This window comes from Ochlerotatus camptorhynchus, unplaced genomic scaffold (genome assembly GCF_037179485.1).
Source record: "Ochlerotatus camptorhynchus isolate MF236.1 unplaced genomic scaffold, CSIRO-AGI_Acam_v1.1 ptg000334l, whole genome shotgun sequence".
Lineage (NCBI taxonomy): Eukaryota > Metazoa > Arthropoda > Insecta > Diptera > Culicidae > Ochlerotatus > Ochlerotatus camptorhynchus.
The window spans coordinates 1,358,474-1,378,504 of record NW_027040822.1 but is presented as its reverse complement, the minus strand read 5'-3'; the positions used below and the strand labels follow the sequence as shown (position 1 = coordinate 1,378,504).

At 38.3% G+C, this 20,031-nt stretch overlaps 4 protein-coding genes across 5 annotated transcripts in view; 2 read left to right on the top strand and 2 right to left on the bottom strand.

Annotated features, from left to right (window-relative positions):
- LOC135708738 (golgin subfamily A member 6-like protein 22) overlaps positions 1–20,031 on the top strand; it is a 422,081-nt gene that overhangs the window by 64,547 nt on the left and 337,503 nt on the right. The gene's annotated exons all lie outside the window — the stretch shown is intronic.
- Pitslre (pitslre) overlaps positions 1–20,031 on the bottom strand; it is a 169,519-nt gene that overhangs the window by 95,170 nt on the left and 54,318 nt on the right. The window lies entirely within an intron of this gene.
- Positions 399–9,053, bottom strand: LOC135708754 (aldo-keto reductase family 1 member B1-like). 2 transcript variants are annotated; one of them, XM_065230891.1, is made up of 5 exons: positions 8,909–9,053; positions 2,421–2,563; positions 1,870–2,353; positions 1,598–1,806; positions 399–616 (listed from the first exon to the last, which is right to left on the bottom strand). In XM_065230891.1, the coding sequence occupies exons 1-5, from the start codon at positions 8,981–8,983 to the stop codon at positions 571–573; spliced, it is 957 nt and encodes a 318-aa protein (XP_065086963.1). In that variant the 5' UTR covers positions 8,984–9,053; the 3' UTR covers positions 399–570. The 2 variants fall into 2 exon arrangements, with proteins under 2 accessions (XP_065086963.1, XP_065086964.1); XM_065230892.1 differs by lacking the exon at positions 399–616 and adding an exon at positions 1,446–1,515.
- LOC135708761 (aldo-keto reductase family 1 member B1-like) lies at positions 15,427–16,794 on the top strand. Its single transcript, XM_065230906.1, has 3 exons — positions 15,427–15,604; positions 15,662–15,804; positions 15,862–16,794. The coding sequence occupies exons 1-3, from the start codon at positions 15,530–15,532 to the stop codon at positions 16,598–16,600; spliced, it is 957 nt and encodes a 318-aa protein (XP_065086978.1). The 5' UTR covers positions 15,427–15,529; the 3' UTR covers positions 16,601–16,794.

Genomic DNA, 20,031 nt, shown 5'->3' with positions numbered 1-20,031 from the left:
TCTTTTATTTTCTACAAGGAAGTGGGGGCGGAAAGGTAAAACCTACCGTTATAATTTTCTGTATCCTAGATGGGTGATCTAGGAATGAGAATAGATCAAAACGAATGAAATGAAAAATACGAACTGTGCTTAATGCTAGGCTTTACACTACAAAATAAGCCTTGGATGATAATTAATAAAGAAAAATTGAAGAAGATGAAGTGTATTTTGTATCCGATTTCCTAAGACGAGTTAGTGGAGCCCTGATGGCGTGACTTATTAAATGTGAACAGTACAGTAAGGCATTATCAGGCAGACATATTTTATATATCAAGTCAAATAATGGGATACACACGAAACAATGCAAAAACGCCTAAAAAAGACTTAATATTATTAATTTTTTATTAAGTGTTGTGAGTTATGGTGACAAATAACAATGCAAACTGGGTGTTGATTCAGTGAACAAAGATTCTCGAAGAAGCGCTCTACAAGGTTTAAACTCTGAAACAATATCGAATGCTGATTTCAAGCGCAATAAACTTCCTGTATTAAGCGGTAATGTTGACTACCGTAGCAACAATTCGCAAGAACTTAGAACTCTTCCTTTTCGAATGGGTGATAGGGGTGACCAGTAGCACTAGAAATATAAATAAAGCATTAATATACTCGCTGTAGTAGGGCAATTTAAAAAAAAAATAGCTGGTCACAGATAAGCAATCGAGGGTTGTAAAATTTTCGACCAAACTGTGTAATTAGCGAAACAAGAAGATAATAGCCGCTGCAAAGTGTCAAACTAATCATTCTAATTAGTGTTAGGGAGATAAGCACAACCGGGAAGTAAATTCAGGCAAATCAAACCACATAGAGAATAATTACACATTAACGACTGTGGCGGACGTTTCCCTCAAAACTTTTGCATGACAACACGGACAAAGCAACTGTAACAATACAGGCCAAAAGTATATCACTTCGCAATGTTTTTCTCTCTAATCTTCGTAGAGCTGTAACTTTTTCGGATGTACATCAAAATACCTGTAATCTTGGTTGCTGGTTGGTCAAGTATCCAAAACTTATCGGTAAAATATTGAGCATGATTGACATAATTTGTATGAAGTTTAGGCAATATTAGTAAAACGCCTCTAATTTGTATATCTTTTTTGAAACTGCAATTTCTTAAAGCATGATCAACCAAATGAGCTAAAATTAAGGCTCAATTGTGTTAAAAACAGGGATCTTTTGGTTTAAATAAAATCTATTTAGCATGAAAAAAATATAAACCAAAAATAGGTGTTTTTCTTAAATTACGCAAAATTCATACACATTCATACAATCAAGCTCAAAACTATACCAATATATCTTGGATACTTGACAAACCAGCTGCCAAAATTTCAGAAAATTACAATCCGGAAAAGTTAAAGCTTTTGAAATTGTTTTGGAGGGAAACAAATTGCGAGGTGACATACTTTTGCCCGGTACTGTATGTGCTCTAGAAATTAAAACTCCGCATGGAAGGGATACAGAGGACTGGTATCAGCGCTGCCCGTCGCGAGAAGATTGATTCATTCCAATCATTAGATTATTCGGTCAAGGATCATCAGTAGCGTGAAGTAAATCTTACCTAGTCATAGGCACCAATCGTCCATTGCAGTCAAACGACGTAATGAGTTTGATATCGTCCTCGGTCAGCTCGAAATCGAATACCTCAAAGTTGGACTGAATGCGGGACTTGTTTACGGACTTGGGAATAACCACGTGGCCGCGCTGAATTTGGTAGCGAATCAAAATCTGCGCCGGTGTCTTGTTGTACTTCTTGGCAATGGAGACGATCTGTTTTGATTATGAATGAATTAGGAAATGTTGGGTTGAAAAGAAGATCAACTAACGACATACCTTGGGATCCTCCATCAGTTGCGGATCATCAGGCTTGGCCCATGGACGGTTTGGCGAACCCAGTGGGCTGTACGCAGTGATGACAATGTCTCGGCTAGTGCAGAAGGACGACAGTTTAGTTTGAGCCAAGTACGGATGGCACTCGACCTGGTTGATAACTGGCTTGACCTTAGCAATGGCCAAAACGCGTTCAACTTGTTTTGAGTTGAAGTTGGAAATACCGATGCTCTTGGCCAGTCCCAATTCAGGCAACTTTTCCATAGCCTTCCACGTGTCAACGAAGTCTACATCAGAGTAGGCCGTCTTTCCATCGGCATCGGTTGGGAACAGTGCGCCATCTTCCTTGTAGGCCATTGTCCAGTGGATCAGGTACAGATCAAGGTAGTCTAGTCCGAGGTTCTTCAGCGTCGTTCGGCATGCTCCTTCGACCAGATCCGGACGATGGAACGTGTTCCATAGTTTGCTCGTAATGAACAAATCTTCACTACAAGATCAAAGTAGGTCAGTAATTCATAATCGTTGATTGTGAGAAATTAGTAAGATGGAATTACCGCTTAACAACGCCTTCTGCGATCTTGGCGTTGACACCCTCGCCTACTTCGTGTTCGTTCTGGTACACGTGGGCACAATCGATGTGACGGTAGCCAATGTCGATGGCATCCTTCACGGCCTGTGCGACTTCACCTGGCGGGGACTGGTTGAGTGGAGTTGGCGGGCGAGAAACAGATAAGACAAGTTAACTACATGATGAAAGGCTAACCGGCTTATCATACACATGTCTGAAGCATAGCATGAAATTGATAGCAGTTTTGTCATTGTCATTTTGGAATCAAACTGACGGGATAATGTGCATGGAATTGGATTACATGCGGTTGTGAAATCAGCTTCGGTATGTTGTACAGGGTTTTCCTTTCTGATAACGAATTGGAACGGTCATTGGTTGAATCATGAGAAAATGATCGTGCAAATTTGGAGGAATGATTATCTATTGGTATACAAATTTACGGTCTTAAAACCAATCGTGGTTATTGCTAGCGTTTATTTTCTTTTCGGAATTTCCCACAGATTAATGTTTAGTAGTTAATGTTTCGAGCTAAAGTTGTAGTTACACATTCAATGGATTTTGAGAGCATTTAGAATTAGTTAACCACAATCTTTCAAAAAATTTCACAGTTTTCAATCACTGTTACTTAAATAATTTTCATGAATTGCAAGCCATTTACGATCCCTGGAAAATTGTCTAGTAAATCTAAAATGTTAAAAGTACCGAAAACATGAATCACGTGTTTCCAAAAACGGGAAGGCACTCTGCTTTCTCATATTGCCAGCTAAGAAAAGAATAGAGATTCGACCAGTTCCAATAAATCTAGGCTACTATGTCATAGCACAATGGGGTACTGAAAAAACTAGAAGCTACGAGTGTATATTTTCCATAGCAGGCTTATGCAAATTGCACATCAAAATTATGATTTTCATAGTAAACGCGTTTGAAATTCATACGAGGCTTCAATGAATTTGATTAGTTTACCTTGTGTGAAAAACCCATACGTCGTTCGTATGTCGTTTGTTCAAAGCAAACAATATGGCGTACGAACAGCAATTGCTAGCGGATCTCAAGATTCCGGCGGTAAAAACGCTGAATTCAGTGTAAAAGGGTATTCCGTGTCCAAATTATCATGTACATTGTTATTTAGTAAATTAATTTCGACTAAAATTACAGAGTATATAAAGCAGCGATAATAACGTGAACAAAGCAAAACATATTCCAGGTATTGTCTTGTGCGAATATAAGTTGGAAATACGATTTAATTTCCTCATTTATTTCGGAGTGGCGAGGGAGAAACGTAAGTAATTTAATAAAAAGGTTATGTTAAATTTATTGACTTAAAAGTTCTCCACTGTCTACCATCGCGATACACGCAGTTTAAATCAGGTCAGTTTTTAATGAAAGGCTCACCAAATCGTGTGTTAGAAACTGAAGAATTTATCGAGCATAATGAATCAATATACATAGTAACTAGAAAATGGATTGCAGGTGATTTTGACAATCATTTCATAGCGAGTAATGCGACTCAACGAACAGATGCAATGATATTGGTTACAATAAATTAAATGGGCTACCATTTTCTGTAATCAACATTAACAATAATTACTACTCTCAACCTATGAAAGTTCCAATTTAACTATATAAGTTAAAGTTATATACACATATTTACATTTGTTGGAGACGGAAGTAGGCTGTGCCGGCGAACGGACGCGTTCGTTTTTGCTGTCAAGATGTTTTCTCGTGATTCCCCGTTCTGAAGTGCATTTAATGAAGAACAATCCCCAGTTTAGTTTTCGAGAAGTGGTAACGGAACCAACGGCTATGGCTCAGGTAAGGCCGGTACTTTTCCGAGACCTCTTCCATCCCGACAATTTGTGACGTTGCGAACAATTTCGGCCTGAGAACCCTTTCACATCGGGAAGCAGCCGACCAACGGAAACATGGATGCCATCTCGAGAGCGGCAGAAGAACCCAGTTTACGGACAGTCAACTAAATTGGTGAGTTCGTTCCAGTTTAATATTTTTTTTGCCATATACTTAGGTAGGGTAGGATGGTCTAGGACGCGCCCTGGGGTGAATTCTGCCACGTGGAATCCCGGAACTGGTAGTGAGAGTGCGGCGAGGAGCCACGTGGGGCCGTTTTGGTCTCGCCTATGTATTTATAAACATTACTTACATTGGCTTTCCTTCGAGTACGGGCAAGGTAATCGACGAGCAAAGACCTATCTCTAAATGTTTTAATGTTTGCAAATTTACAGAATTTTTAGTTTCGTGTTTCGCGATCGCGAAGCAAAATGGGTATCGTCCAGTAAAAGTTCGAATGGTGTTGGAATATTGGTTCTTCGAAATGGCAAAGAGTATTATTTTCTCGCTTTCCAAGCGGCAGTACAGGCAAAGGTGTTATATCATAGACAAAAAGTGAGATCCAAAATCACTGTTGTCGTCATCACCGTCGTCTTCGTGATAGTGTAGGTTTTTTTTCCTTGATTGCGTCGATCTTGTTTTCCGTGCTGAGCACCAATGCTACCGACGCCAGGGAGGCAGCTACCACGCCTGGATCCTACCTATCGATCCATCAACTCATGAACCGGGGACCAACGGCTTTACTTCCCTTCCGAAGGAAGGCGTGATCAGAGATGTTATGCCTCAGAACATCCCGGCGGCGCCGACTGGGATTGAACCTAGGCCTTCTGGGGTGAGAGGTAATCACGCTTACCAGTACACCACCGGCGCCGCTGATAGTGTTGGTTGAACCATACGTATATTTCAAATAATCAACCGTTATTTCAATATCCGTTTATTCAAAAACGATCGTCGTTCATAGTGATTTTACTCTGCTTACTGAGCAGAAAATCATGGGTTCAATCCCAGACAGCTTTACAATAAAGAGTTGATAATATTGGTTCGTTTTCTCATAGCTCCGCATTCGTGTATTTATCAAACTGCGATTGTATCAAAGCAATCATCACATCACTTATCAAGGTGAATCCTGGTCCAAAGAACCCCACCTTACTAACAAAACCTCCCTCCTGTGACCTTTGTGAGGACGCAAAGGTAAACACGCCCCCCATAACAACAAAGGTCACTTTAACTTTCTTTCCCATCTCCCACCTGGTTGCAAAGACGTGGCCGGCGTCATCATTGATCTTTAATATAAGGAGTCACTGAAACTTTTGGGGAAATGGATGCAATGTCGGCAAAAATGACCCTAATTTGGGCCCATACATAAATTCAGCAATTCAGATAAAACTGATAAAAAGCAGATTTTTAGCTATGGGCCTAATCTTAAACCCATAGCAACATTAGAGCCATTTCTCCTACAATGAGAATTTTCGGTCACTCCTAACCCCATTCACTGTGCAATTTCACTGATTCTGGCCAATCACGGAGTAGCAACCATTGATTTGTGGAGTCAGTCTAAGCCGTCTAAGCATGTCTGATGCAGAGAAGCAAGCTACTGATTTAATTTTCAGATCTGTATGACAAGGTTGCAAATACTCATTTCAGCTAAAAAAAATGTTTTTTTTTTAATTATGAAATATATTGGATAATCCAAAGCTATGTTGATCATTATAACATTAAATTTTGAATAACAAATGATAAGACAATCTTATTAAAATGTCGTAATAATACCTCTGACCAAGGAAAAATGATTTATATAATTTTCATAAAAGTTGACGATACAAATACTAATGAGGAAAGGAATTCCGCATTTCCTTTTCCCAAGTCCTTTTCCTCTCCTTCCCTTCCCTTCTTCTCTTTTCAGAAAGCGAGTAATGGCGCTATAACCATATGCCATATAGGGCTAGGACAAGAGTTAGTGCTCAGGTCCCAACCGCTAGAAGAAAATGGTAGCGAGCAAGGGCGCTATAACCTAGGCGAATACAGCATTCCCTCCGTATAGGTTACGTCCGCACACCGCTCTCTGTTGTCCTTCGACTGAGGTCGGCTGGATCGATTGAGGGATCGCAGTGGGTTGGCGGTGCCGTCCACGATTGTACGGAGGGAGGACTGTACGCTCGAACACAAGGGGTAAATACCTGTGTTCCATCCCAGGAGATCGGACAACCAAGGAGTGTACATTAACTTTCTTAGCTCTGTCACTCCCAACGATTTATATAGCCTATTTTCAAATCCTGCATACGGAGCGGTTGGTACGGTATGTCCCCGCTCTTTGATTACCTGTGGATTAAATGTTAACCACTGTCTATACTTATTAAGTAGACATGGTAAACATTCACTTCCACAAAAATTAACTAAACGCTACACAGTAGGCCTGGCCGATTTATTGTTTGTTTCACATCCTTGATGTGCAGCAGGCATTAATAATGACAAGAAAAATGATAGATGTATCATTTTCCAGGATTCTTTCAAGTACTGGCTGTGTATGTGTAGACTAGACTAGACTAGATTAGACTATACACATATTTACATTTGTTAGTTTGATAAATGTACAACAGATTTTTCAATTGATTTATTTTAGCTGCAGGTAAATCAAACAAACATTGCAAATACAATTATTGAATTGTTTGTTTCACTAAATTAATTTCATTTCACATGAATCATAAACAAAAATCTGGGCATAAATATTCACAATGGATTTCATAGTTGATACGATTACAATCCGTATTCCTGCACTGGTTTAAAATCCATACGAATGAAATGTGGTTATCATAATCATAACGTACAATTTTCATACGACACCTTTATGAAACTCATATCACTATACACTCAGGCCTTTTTTTACACGGGGGATACGGTCCGTGTAAAAAAAAACCGTGTAAAAAAAAACCAACGAGATTTTGATTTTTCGCATGCTTAAATGATTTTAAAAAATCGAATTTTGATGCCATTTGTAATTAAAGCATGATATGGTCCATATAGACATATTTTAAAAATTTCTGTATTTACACCAAAAATTGTGATTTTTTTTAAGTATGCCATTCGATTACAAATAGCTTGAAACGGATAATGTGATTGGAATCAAGTCGATAGGTTGTATCGTTGTCGAGAAATCGTTAAAAACGTACCGTGTAAATCGTGGAAAACCGTGTAAAAAAACCGTGTAAAAAAAAACCGCGTAAAAAAAAACCGTGTAAAAAAAGACTTCAGTGTATAGTCAAATACATAAACGATAACAAAGGCGTGCGTTCATAATGCTATCGTATGATGAAATTCAAAATCAAATCTTCAATCCATAAGCATTTCGTATGAAATTCGAACGAATTATTTCCTCAGTGTACCATTGCGTATCAATAAAACGTACCCACTTGACATGATTTGATCTCTTCTTTCAGAATACAACAATAGAGCTTTAATGTGTTTAATGTGCAAATGTGTGCTAGTTCATTAATTTTTATAATTTCTTTAGGTATCTAATTATTGTCATATAATCAATTTATTATTAAGATAGGTAAACAAGATTGCCTCTATAACTTATATAATATCAAATCACTAAAAATCAAGAACTTCGAAGGCAGATGTTTGTGCATCGTTGATTGTACCACTACACTGTACATACAATTCTAGAAAACAATATATCAAGCGTAACTATTCAAATACACGTATTTGCTTTTGTAAACAATCACTTCAATCGACAGGCAGGGTAATCTTCCCCTACTAGCTGGTGCTGTTAGTTTCTGTGAGTGAGCTAGCAGTTGCCACAAATCGTCGATTGAAGTGATTGTTTGCAAAATCAGATGCGTCGATTTGAATAGCTACGCTTGATATGTACGTTTCAATAAAACAGTGCCTCGTATGCCTCCGCCATGGCAGGACGGCAAAGCAATCAGTGCGTTTTACTTCTATCAGTCTATCACCTATCGCAACAACCAAGCGGCAGTAATGTTTCTTACTAATCAAAACTTAGAATGGCCTTGCAGAACGGAACAATTCAAACAAAGAGCTACACACAGAGATCAATTATTTTATAAATATTATATCCACTACCCGATATTGAATAGGGAGATGCATCCCACTCCTGCGTTATAAATAAATTGCACCACCAGATAACAACTTACAAGCGGCCGGCAAGCGCAAATACATACTAATACAAGTCAAGCGGTGTTGCTCACTTGCCGACAAAGTATACATCCCACATTGGCACTGGTCCCATCACTGACGATCATGACTGTCTGATTACCATCAGCAATGTTTGAATTGCACCCATTATTAATAATTCAACATCGCTGCCTATTTATGCATCGTCATTGGACATATGCTTTGTAATATCAACGGGAGTGACCTGTTTGCTCTACCTATCCCTACAATAATGCAACACCCAACAAACAATTTTAGCTGCAGATTAGCTTATGCAGCCAAAACTTGCTTTATGCAGCTAATTTTTGCCTGTAAAAGCTAAGCTGCAGCTAAAATTGTTTGTGGGGCATTTCACAATTCATATTACACACTTGTCAAACTGTTGAACATTCATTTGCATTTGCACGTCTGCTATCAATCCATTTGGCTACGATGAGTAGGAGGAATACTTACGCCCCAGGTTCCCAGGCCGAGGATGGGAATCGACTTGCCATTGCTGAGCGTCACTCTTGGTACCTTCGATGCCATGGCTTTACAATGAAACTAGATGTAAAATTGAACGGGAAAGACGGGGTGGCGATTCGATCCGAATACTAGCGCGACGTGGACGACACTGGAACCTACGGAACGATAGAAGCTACTATTTATAATTCAATCACCATTGCTGTTAGTAAACCTGTCACGATTATTGGTATAGTAGATTTTGCTTGTATGTAGTAGCGTATCAAGTATCACCTAATCTCACTGAAAGCAAGTGAGTGATAAGCTGTACCTAAACCTTAGAATGTAATGGATCTTATGCGATCAATAGTTCTATCACATCAAATAAAAACTTACATGAACTGAAGCTGCGATAGAATTATACTCGTTTCTATGCTCACCGGCCGGTTAACAGCGGATGCAATGCCAACTGTGATGACGGGCGACGAAGCTGTGTTTATGTTGGTTTTGGTTGGTTCCATGACAACTGCGATGGTATGGTATTTATGGTATGGTGAGATAGCATCGAAAGCACATAGACAATCATAGGGTGGTTGGGTTTGAATCAACATGTATGTATACGTAATATAACCGACAAGCTCGTTTCTTTACCGTAAAGGGTCGATCTACCGTCTGTTGAAGAAACGAAGAAGAGATACGCGCAATATTTTTAGATTTGTTGGTTATTAGTATTCCACTAACAACTCAATTTATTCTGTCTTTTTATTTTCTATTCTTATGGCTACCAAGCTGTCGCTTTTTTTTAAAGATCATTGGCATTTGAAAGATTTTCAAGAGTAGACAATTTCAATTTTTTAAGTTTCTGTTTAGGCATAGTCTATACGTAAAACAAATGTCTCTTACATTCAATGTAAGGTTGGATTTATTACAGCCTCTGAATATGTATCATTCAACAAATGTAATGACAGTTGTTGCAAGTTTTTACCTGTATGCATATTTTTGTATAATACCTTCACAAGATGATTTTTTAGACACAATGCATTTGGGGAAACGGTGGGTGTTGGCCAAATTTGGATTTTTCAGATTTAATCCTAAATAGGACCTAGATAATACTCTAGTAACCTCAAGTCCGTGCTCTGTCACAATGTTTCATTGTGATTAATCAACACTCAAAGGGGTAAATATAAAATTTTGGGTAAATTTGAAAGAAAGGGAACTTGGAGTGTAGAGCGCACTGCCCACTGGACGATTCTGAAGCCTGGCCAAGTGAGTGGGGTATGGGTTTATTTGATTGAACGTCATTTCCAATGTAGATATTGATACATTCAAACCATTGGCATTTTAGATAAGGCAGAGATAGAATGCGGAGGGCCCGCTTAGGAGGAGCGTAACCCATGTTATGGTTTCCATTTATTAAATAGTTCAGATAGGCTAGAAATTACAGGTTTATAGTGAGAGAATGTACCATACTGGGAAAGCATAATTTTCATAGGGTTCAGAGCGGCTGGCCTGTTCGTTTGTAGTTTGACCTTCCTTCAAAACCAATTTAGCTCTAGAATAATTTTAAACTTGTTCTGAATTATTCACATGTTGCAATTATTGAAAAAGAGCTCGATATAAGATAGTCACAGAGAACAGACGTTGAGGCTCCAAAATTTCTCTAAAAACGTTTGTAAAGATTCCTATTTGACTTAAGCGCCACCAACGTCGACTTCCTCACTTAAAAGGCAGTGGGAGCTTTCACAGTTGTGTATTTTTTATTGTAGCTGATTTGGGATTTGATCAAGATCTGTTGCCGTGTGATGCTTTCGGTGTCTGCGCTCGATTTCACTGGGCCACGGCTGACTTCAAGATTGAGCTCGTTCAATTAGCATGAAGTAAGAACAGCTCTCCCGACATGGAATGTAGTGCAACGTTATGCTCGTTTTGCTAGAGTGAAGAAAACTAGCACTGACAAAGTTGTGCTCCGTTTCGGTGGTGTCGTGTATTCAAATCTTTCTTAATGCTCATGTGTGCAATAAAACAACGACTACATTATATGAGTTCATGGAACTGGTTCATGAAGTTCGAGTACTAGTGCTGGAATCTGAATTAGCTGTGCACACTAAGATTTTGTTTCCGTGTTCGGTAAATTTTACCGAAATCAGAACAACTGAACATTCGGTAAAACTTTGACCTTTATTTTAAAGGCAATTGAATTTGAAAATAGTAGTCATTTTAGTAAAGATTTAGTTTCAAATAGCTTTTACCGAACAGTTCAGCTATTCAGATTTCAGTAAAAATTACCGAAGTCTGCGACAATTTCTACGTGTGTGTAGAAGGCTTACAATTAGAATTTTAACTGCAATAAGTAGAATTTTTTTTTCAATCTCAATACATTCTTTTCCCGCACCCCTTATCTTATGGAACAATAACAAACAAGGATTATTCAATACAGTATCATTGTTGTTAGCAATATTTCGTTCGACTAATCAGTTTAATGGGTGTACGATAACTTCGTTGGAAATGGTTTCAATAATTTATAAAGAACAATCATGTAAGATGTATTTTATTGGGAGCGATATTCATCCCAGAAACCCATGCCAAAACAAATGTTTGCTGTTGGATTTCTTAAAAGGCAAATCTATATGACTATATCTAGATAGAGCTAGAATTAGGGCGTAACAGCTTTTGTAAACAATGACTTCTCTCGATGATTTCTGGGAAGTCATGGCTCTCCCTAGCAAATCGACATCACCATCGAGTAGAGGAAGACTTCTCCTACCCGATGGATATGTTGGTTTGTCTAGGCGTGTCTTGAATTCCGAGAAATCAACGAGAGAAGTCATTGTTTACAAAGGCTGTTACGCCCTAATTCCAGCTCTATCTATAATGATTGGGATAGATCTGTTTACAATCTTTAAACGTCAAAAATCAAAGGAAGCTATTACAATGAGATATACATGTTTTCCTATACTGCAAAGTTAAATGACTGTCCAATAGTTTCTACATGTCTGTTTACACACGACATCAGCGTTGCCAGGTCATTTTCAGAAAAATCTGGACCAGTTGAAATATAAAATCTGGAAAAATCTGGAATGCTTCAAAAAATCCAGTTTTTAACATAATGCTATTGAATCAAAGTGATGTGCCAATCTCCCGTAAAAATAGGTCAGTATGATCATCTAGAATGATTATGAATTACATGTACACATTGCTGAATTCATCCAAACGCTGATCACTTTTGACACAGTGTGCCTAAAAAGTTTAAATATCCATTACGCTGCATTGTAAAAATTGAATTAAATGTGGGTAAATTATCAAGCAAATTTTATGGGATGGATTTTTTTTTAATTAATAATCGATGTAGTCCTTACTATTTGATGCATTACCAAAATTTAAAGATTTTATTAGTTCTAAATAATTCTAATATTACCCTGAGGTTGATCAGATTTACAATTCAATTCTTGACATCATACAACACACCACACCCAGCAGACCAGTGGGTAATTTTATTTTGAAGCAAAATTCGCCTGGCTGGGAATCAAAGTCTAACATTGTGGTACTCACACACAGTTTACCTAAACTTCGGGTAACTCCACTATTCGCAAGACCATTACGAATAATTTTATGCCAAAGAATAATTTTATTATATTATTAAAATGATAGCTTCATTTTTGAAGTCTCAGGATCTTGAAATAATTGTAATTTTCCTGGGTCCCAGATCATTAAATTTTTGGTAAATCTGAATTTACTTGTAACTCTTCACAGGATATGTTCACCTTTTTTTAGTTCCATTGGAATCATTCTAAAATTCCATCATACTTCTTTTCTATTTTCCCCTAAAAGATTCTTGATAATATCCAAACTTGTCCAGTAACATTCTAAGAGTTCCTAGCATTACCTCTTGTAATCTCTTATACATTCTTAAAATATTCTTCATGATTTCCTTGGTACACTCTTAAGAATGACCGTCACGCTCTACTCAGACTCATCCGATAATTCTCTTTGAACTGCTTTGTAGGTAAGGTTAGAATTGTTTTGAAATCCTCTTCTGCACCAGCTGGAGCAAGAATCAAGCCCTCACTTCGTGGCACTCACAATACTCCTGAACGACGGATGAAATCACACTATCACGAAGCCCACAAAGATGGATGGAACTCTACTCAAAATTAGCTTGAAATTCTCGTTTGATTTCACAAGGAATTCATAAGAGATAAACTAGCCTATGGCTAAAAATCTCTTTAATAAAGAAAAAAAAAAAAAAAAAAAAAAAAGAAATTCACTCTACACTTTACTGTGAACTATTTTCAGAATTACCTTAAAATTACAATAATGTCTAACGTTGATGAACTTTAATAATCAAAGTAACAAGAGTGGCTTTTTAGTTTGTGATTAGATGTTTGATAAATTTCAGTGATATTTTTAAAGCAACATGTTTGAAAAATCTGGAAAAATCTGGAACATATTTAAAAAATCTGGAAATATGCGTAGTCTGTCTGTGTATCTGGCAAGACGACTAAAAATCTGGAAAATCCAGATAAATCTGGAATACTGGCAACGCTGCACGACATATCAACTAACGTCAAAAATCGTTAAAAGCCACTCCAATAAAGTAAACATAATTATCTTATAAGATATATCTTTTAGTGAGAAATATTCATCATGAAGACAGGTATATTTTACTGAGTTTTCTCATAGTGCAAACTTATATGATTTTCCATTAGTTGCTAGATGTCAGTTCCCACCCATTACATATCACCAGTTTTTTTCCATGAAATATATCAGACAATATTCATATGCATCTTATCTATCGCTAACCACGCTCGAAGCAAAGTATTGTGAAGTACTAAATATGTGAAATTACGATAGAAATCATTCCATATCGCAGTCATAGCTTTTAAGTGATAATCCAATGGAATCTATCAATCATAACATAGAATGAATAAATCTATTGACATTGCTATGTTATAAGATGGATCCAATAAACAGTACATGTCGATTTGTTTCAGTGCATCAGAAATTCATCACTTTTTTTTCAAAATGCAGCACCCTAATGATCAATTCTCGGAATTCTCTCCAGTCATCGACTTTAGTCCTTCTGCCGTTCAGACTATAGCTTTTCGTAAAATTTAAAGTTCATCTTCTAAAGAAAAAGCTTTCATATTAATGTGACCAATAAAATCCAATGGGAAATCATTGCAAAGGACGTCTCTGTAAAAGTGAATTCCAGTAAACCTCCTACGTCAATTTAGTCCAAATATACTCCATCGTGAAGCTTCAATTATTGCGATCAATCAATCTAATCCCTGTTCCTGTATTTCAAGAACAGGGATCAGAGTAGTGCAATCCTAATTGTTATCCATAAATTGACGCTGTATTATTCTGTAATAAATCTATTATGAACGAACTAAAATTCCTATTAGAACTTAGAAAAAACTTTCATTATAAGAGAGCTTTGAGGAAAAGTTTACCGTCCCATAAATCATTTTTTTGTGCGTTTGGACTTAGGAAAAATATAGAAAAAATATTCAAGAGCATCAATATTTTCCTTAGATTCCTGAGAAAATTTTACACGAAGGAATATGTTTTCTATCTCATAGTGAAAAAAAAACATTGAAACCTCTACAAAAACGAATGATCGATTTTTTTTTGTCGTTCGGCAAATACATAAATTTCAACAATATTTAACTAGCAACCAAAAACCTCCATTAGTATTGTCTAGATGTCAAATTGTTCAACGAAAAATTGAAGAACAGGGGGTTTTTTATCGATGGGCCCAATATTTAGATCCATAGCACTGATAAACCGACATGAAACTTAAACTTATCTCTTGATTGAGAATCCATAACGGCCGATTTAATTGTGCAGCGATCCCATCTGTCAAAACCATAGAAATGTTTTATCATATAGCGAATTCGTTTATAATTCAGTTCCAACCTGGATTGGGTATATCAGGATTGGGTCTGCTTGTTTTCTGACAAACGTCAGTTTACTCGTTTGTTTTTAAAACCTAGCTCAGGTTGAGGTTCGCACTGACAAAAAGTTCGGTTTCGATAATAAACGAATTCGCTAATAGATAAAAGTAATATTGTCCGCGAACACGGCGGCAGATGTCAGTTTTGTGCTTTACAGAAATTTCTTTGTAATTTGTATGAGCATTCATGTCGGTTTGTCGGTGACAACATTAGATCCATTTCCCCTACGTAGATTTGTATGATTAGGTACTTGACTAAATCCACAAAAACATGCATATTTACAAACAACACATCCCTAATCCCTTACAAATTATCATTCAACTCTCATTCACCGTAAATAAACAATAATAGACTACTCTCACTCACACATAATGTTCGTATAGGAGATAAACCGGGTCTGCTATCTTTCAGTAGACAAACACCAAACGATCGTTTTCGTACGCGCTCCTTCTTACTGATACTGAAGTAGCTACTAATTAGAAGGCAACATTTGTTAGTATATACACAAATAAAACTCTGCTCGCCTCATCCCGCTCGCATCAGTTTATTTTGAGCCATTGCCAAAACCAAAGGTGCCTGCCTACTACCATTTGTTGTGGTGCTCACTCATTTTGATTTTTTTGGTAAAAGATTGGAAAAATTTCCGAACCTCTTTGGACGAACTCAGCTGACAGTCATGGCAACCAAGATTCCCAACGCTATCTTCAGCAATGGAAAGAGCATTCCTATGATCGGACTAGGAACGTGGAACGTGAGTATTGCGATCAGCTCAAATGTCTGAATGAGGTTATACAATTCGGTTCTGCAGTCTCCTCCAGGTGTGGTCGCGCAAGCAGTGAAAGATGCAATTGATATCGGCTACCGGCACATCGATTGCGCCCACGTGTACCAAAATGAGCATGAGGTGGGTGACGGGCTTGAAGCAAAAATACAAGATGGGACGATCAAGAGGTACATACGACGGTTCAATGTTTGCGTGGATGGTGTCTAATCGATTGGAAATTTCAGGGAGGACGTCTTCGTAACCAGCAAACTATGGAACACGTTCCATCGTCCCGATTTGGTGGAAGGCGCTTTGAAGGTCACTTTGAAGAACCTCAAGCTCGACTACTTGGATCTTTATTTGATCCACTGGCCTGTGGCCTACAAGGAAGGTGACGAGCTCTTCCCAATGGGTCCTGATGGCAAAACGTTCATCTTTTCCGATGCTGACTACGTGGACACCTGGAAGGCCATGGAGAAGTTGGTCGATGCGGGCCTTGTCAAGAACATTGGTCTATCGAATTTCAATTCAAAGCAAATTCAACGTGTATTGGACGTAGCCAGCATCAAACCTGTCTGCAATCAAATCGAATGCCACGCATACTTGCATCAATCCAAGCTGACTGCCTTCTGCACCGAAAAAGGAATAATCGTGACCGCTTACAGTCCACTGGGGTCGCCAGCAAGACCGTGGGTCAAGCAGGACGACATTGTTCTTTTGAATGATCCGAATCTTAAGGCGATCGCAGAGAAGCATGGTAAGGAACCGGCTCAGATTCTGATTCGCTATCAGATCCAGCTTGGCCACGTGGTGATTCCAAAATCGGTCACCAAGTCCAGAATCGCTTCTAACTTTGACGTTTTCAGTTTCGAGCTGAACGGCGACGATATGAAACAACTTGCAGCGCTCGAGCGCAACGAACGTATCTGTCCGGAATTCGGAGCTTTTGGTCATCCTCATCATCCCTTTGAGAAAGAAGAATAATTTACCGCTGCACAGTTCCACGATTGGGAGGTGGAATGTATCATTGGAACGGGTGCTCTATCGCAATTTAGCCAGATTATGCGCGCATGATGGAGACGACTATTAAGTGTAATTTTTAGTAAGTATGTGCAAGGTCGTGCATGGCGCGTGGTGGTAAACCGTTGTTTGCAGTCAGTGGAAAATTTCTAGGCATAAATAAAAGGTTGCAATGCAACAAAACAATCTACTCGCTAATTTTTATAGATGTGTGAAATTTACTACGTTTTCATTGCTCTGAAAATGGAGGCTGACTTAATAAATTATCAAGATTTTCTAAATTTCATTGAACTACAAGATTGGACCGAACGGCGCCGGTGGTGTAGTGGTAAGCGTGATTACCTCTCACCCCAGCAGGCCTGGGTTCAATCCCAGTCGGCGCTGCCGGGATGTTCTGAGGCATAACATCTCTGATCACGCCTTCCTTCGGATGGGAAGTAAAGCTGTTGGTCCCCGGTTCATGAGTTGATGGGTGGATAGGTAGGGCCCAGGTGTGGGAGCTGCCTTCCTGGCACGTCGGTAGCATTGGTGCTCAGCACGGAAAACAAGATCGACGGAAAAAACAAACCAAAGGAAAAAAAAAAAGATTGGACCAAAGTATCCAAGTTAAAAAATTTAGATGATTTTTCAAATTAATATAAAATATATTCGAATATTTTCAAATTTTCATTTATAGGGGAAATGGCTCTAATGTTGGCCTTTGGATCTAAGATTGGGCCCATCGCTAAAAATCTACTATTTATCAATTTTATCTAGAAGAACGCGTCATTGGGACGGTACTTATGGATATATTCGGCCACTATTGAAAATTTAGTCGATTGCTGCATTTATGTATGGACCCAAATTAGGGGCATTTAGGCCGACATTACATTCATTTCCCCGATTTTTAATTTTCTAAGTTACAGAATCACCAACATTTTCCCGAAAGCTATCATAAACCGGGGTAACCTGCAACAAGACGACATTTCCAAAGTGATTGATTGCATTAGGCAACCTATATAATAGCATTCAACATGACATGTCAATCATTGACGGGTCTGGCGGAGACGTAATGGTTTTCGAACAAATTTGATCTGTCAAAATCAAACCAATGTTGGTATTGCTGAAACACGGAAACGGATGCAAAGTATTGAAATTTGAATGAAAATCTTTTTACAAATCACTGCAAAATAGTTCACGTTATTATGTTCCATTTTACCAGTGCACTTTCAGTGTGGCTACAAAACTTCACATAATTCCGCATTTTCCGCAATTGCTTTCGAAAAACGTAAAAATCAAATACAACAACTTCATTCGTTAAGAGAGAGTCACGCATTCATTGCTTTTGTTTATCAATTGGAAATAATTTGAAATCCATCGCAGCAATCTGAAGGTGACTGTGAATATTTTTGCACCTGTCCCAGTTTACAACTAAATTCATTCGCCAGTCTTAGTTTACAACGTTCATTCAATTATCAGTAGAGATAAGTGGAGTCCTGCATTTATATTAGTAATAGAGTAAGTAATAACGCAACGATAGTAGTGGTTTTTATTTAGTAATTTTGCTACTCTGGCTTTTCATAACAATATGTATATGACAATTGCTTAGATGAAATAACTTGCCACTGTTATTTCTAATGAATAAGAGTGGTTAATAATGCTCTGTCCATTGAACTTCAGGTCGTCAGAGGTTCTTTGGGCAAATAGATTGACTGAAGTTCAAAGGCACCATGAATGTGAATAGTTTTTTCCCCAGATCTGTTCAAGAGGCTTTGATGGATTCAATCTGGATCCAAGATCATCCTCCCAAAATTTGAACTCATTTGTTTGGAAACTGACAGTGCACAAACCATTTGGAGTTGTTATAAGGAAATTTATACGGCAAAGCCAGAACAACCGAGGTGTGCTCTGCTTCTGTACGGACGCAAAATATTTCCGGGTGTCTATTTTCAAATTTATTTTTTTTTTCTGAAATTGACTTTTTCATCACGTTTAGCTCGAAACAATGTGCCACTCGATAACATAATTATCAAAAGGTGTTCAACTCTGCACATCCCAATCTGTGCCGTGTACTTTATCAGCGTTGTGCCAAATGTGCCGAAGTGTGGCAATCAAGCTATCAGTCTCAGTAACCGATGAGTTTGGCAACCCTGCACTTATGACTTTTGAGATTGTGTGTTTACATTTTCAAGTCAAGGGCGGAAAAAGTCGTGAAACTTAATCCCAAGATAATATTCAACGAGCTGGTTGCCGATCATCCGCTTCAAAAAAAGTGGCACTCGAAGATTAGCCCCTCCACGAGAAGGAGAAAAGTGACTGATGGCAGAAGCTGTCCATCCAGGAGAAGACAGTTCTCTACCGTGCTTCATTCTGGTAGACGTTTTCCGAAGCCAAGTACCGACCGGCAAGTGGATGATGAATCTTGTCTGCAATTTCATCATGCTACTCGGGCAATGCTACAATCTGAAAAATAGGAATGTCTCGACCTAAAATGCCCACCGGCGGTAGTAGTAGCAGAAATAGACCTGCAGTAGCTTCCCAGAGTCAGGAGTCTTGGTTAGGTACAAAATTCGTCTGACTCGATACTGGTTGCAGTGGTTTGATGACTACGTCGTTTTTCAATGGCACTGACAAAAACATCCCTTATTTTGAAGTAAACGAAGAAGTAAACCTTATCAACGATTGACAAAATGTCAACACAAAACAGTGATGCCATTTTATATTATATTTTGTGTCATACTTGTCATGTGCCATGACCTGCCGATCAGTGTACCACGATGTGTTTCGGCACAATGTGCACCTTGATAAAAGAACTTACGTGAAAAGCAAGTGCAAGTGATCGGGTGAAATGCATTCCAAAGTGCTTTTTTAACAGCATCCTTTTCGTCAGAACTGTTATTAGGCAGTTGGCAGGCTGACCCGATGATTCTGATTGGAGGTGAATTGAACAAGAGTTGCTCTGCAAATCCGATGGAATGTTGTGAAATGTTGAGCTAGAATTAGGAGATGCAATAGTCTTTCAAGTTTGTGCTGCACGGGCAAACTACCGTTCATTTGGTGTTTTTGAACTGGGTCGAAAATAGTCAGGAAAAGTCTTGGTACAGTAGTACCAACCGGTGGAAACTAACGATTTTAAATTGGCTCACTACTTGACTAGGCTAGGCAAGCAAATCGATTAACGTATCCCATTCTTTCCCATTTATATCATTCATTCGAAATTCTAGTACTACACTATGTTTGTTTTGATTCGCTATGAAAGTTTGACAGATCAAATGAGGGGTTCGTGGATTTCTACCTTCGCGAGATTTTTTGTAGCTCACAAAAGGAAAAGTTCGGGAGTCATCGTGACTTTTCGTGATCTTTTCCTGTAAATTGATTAAAGACCCGCTTTTTCTCAGTTTTCATACAAGGGAGCA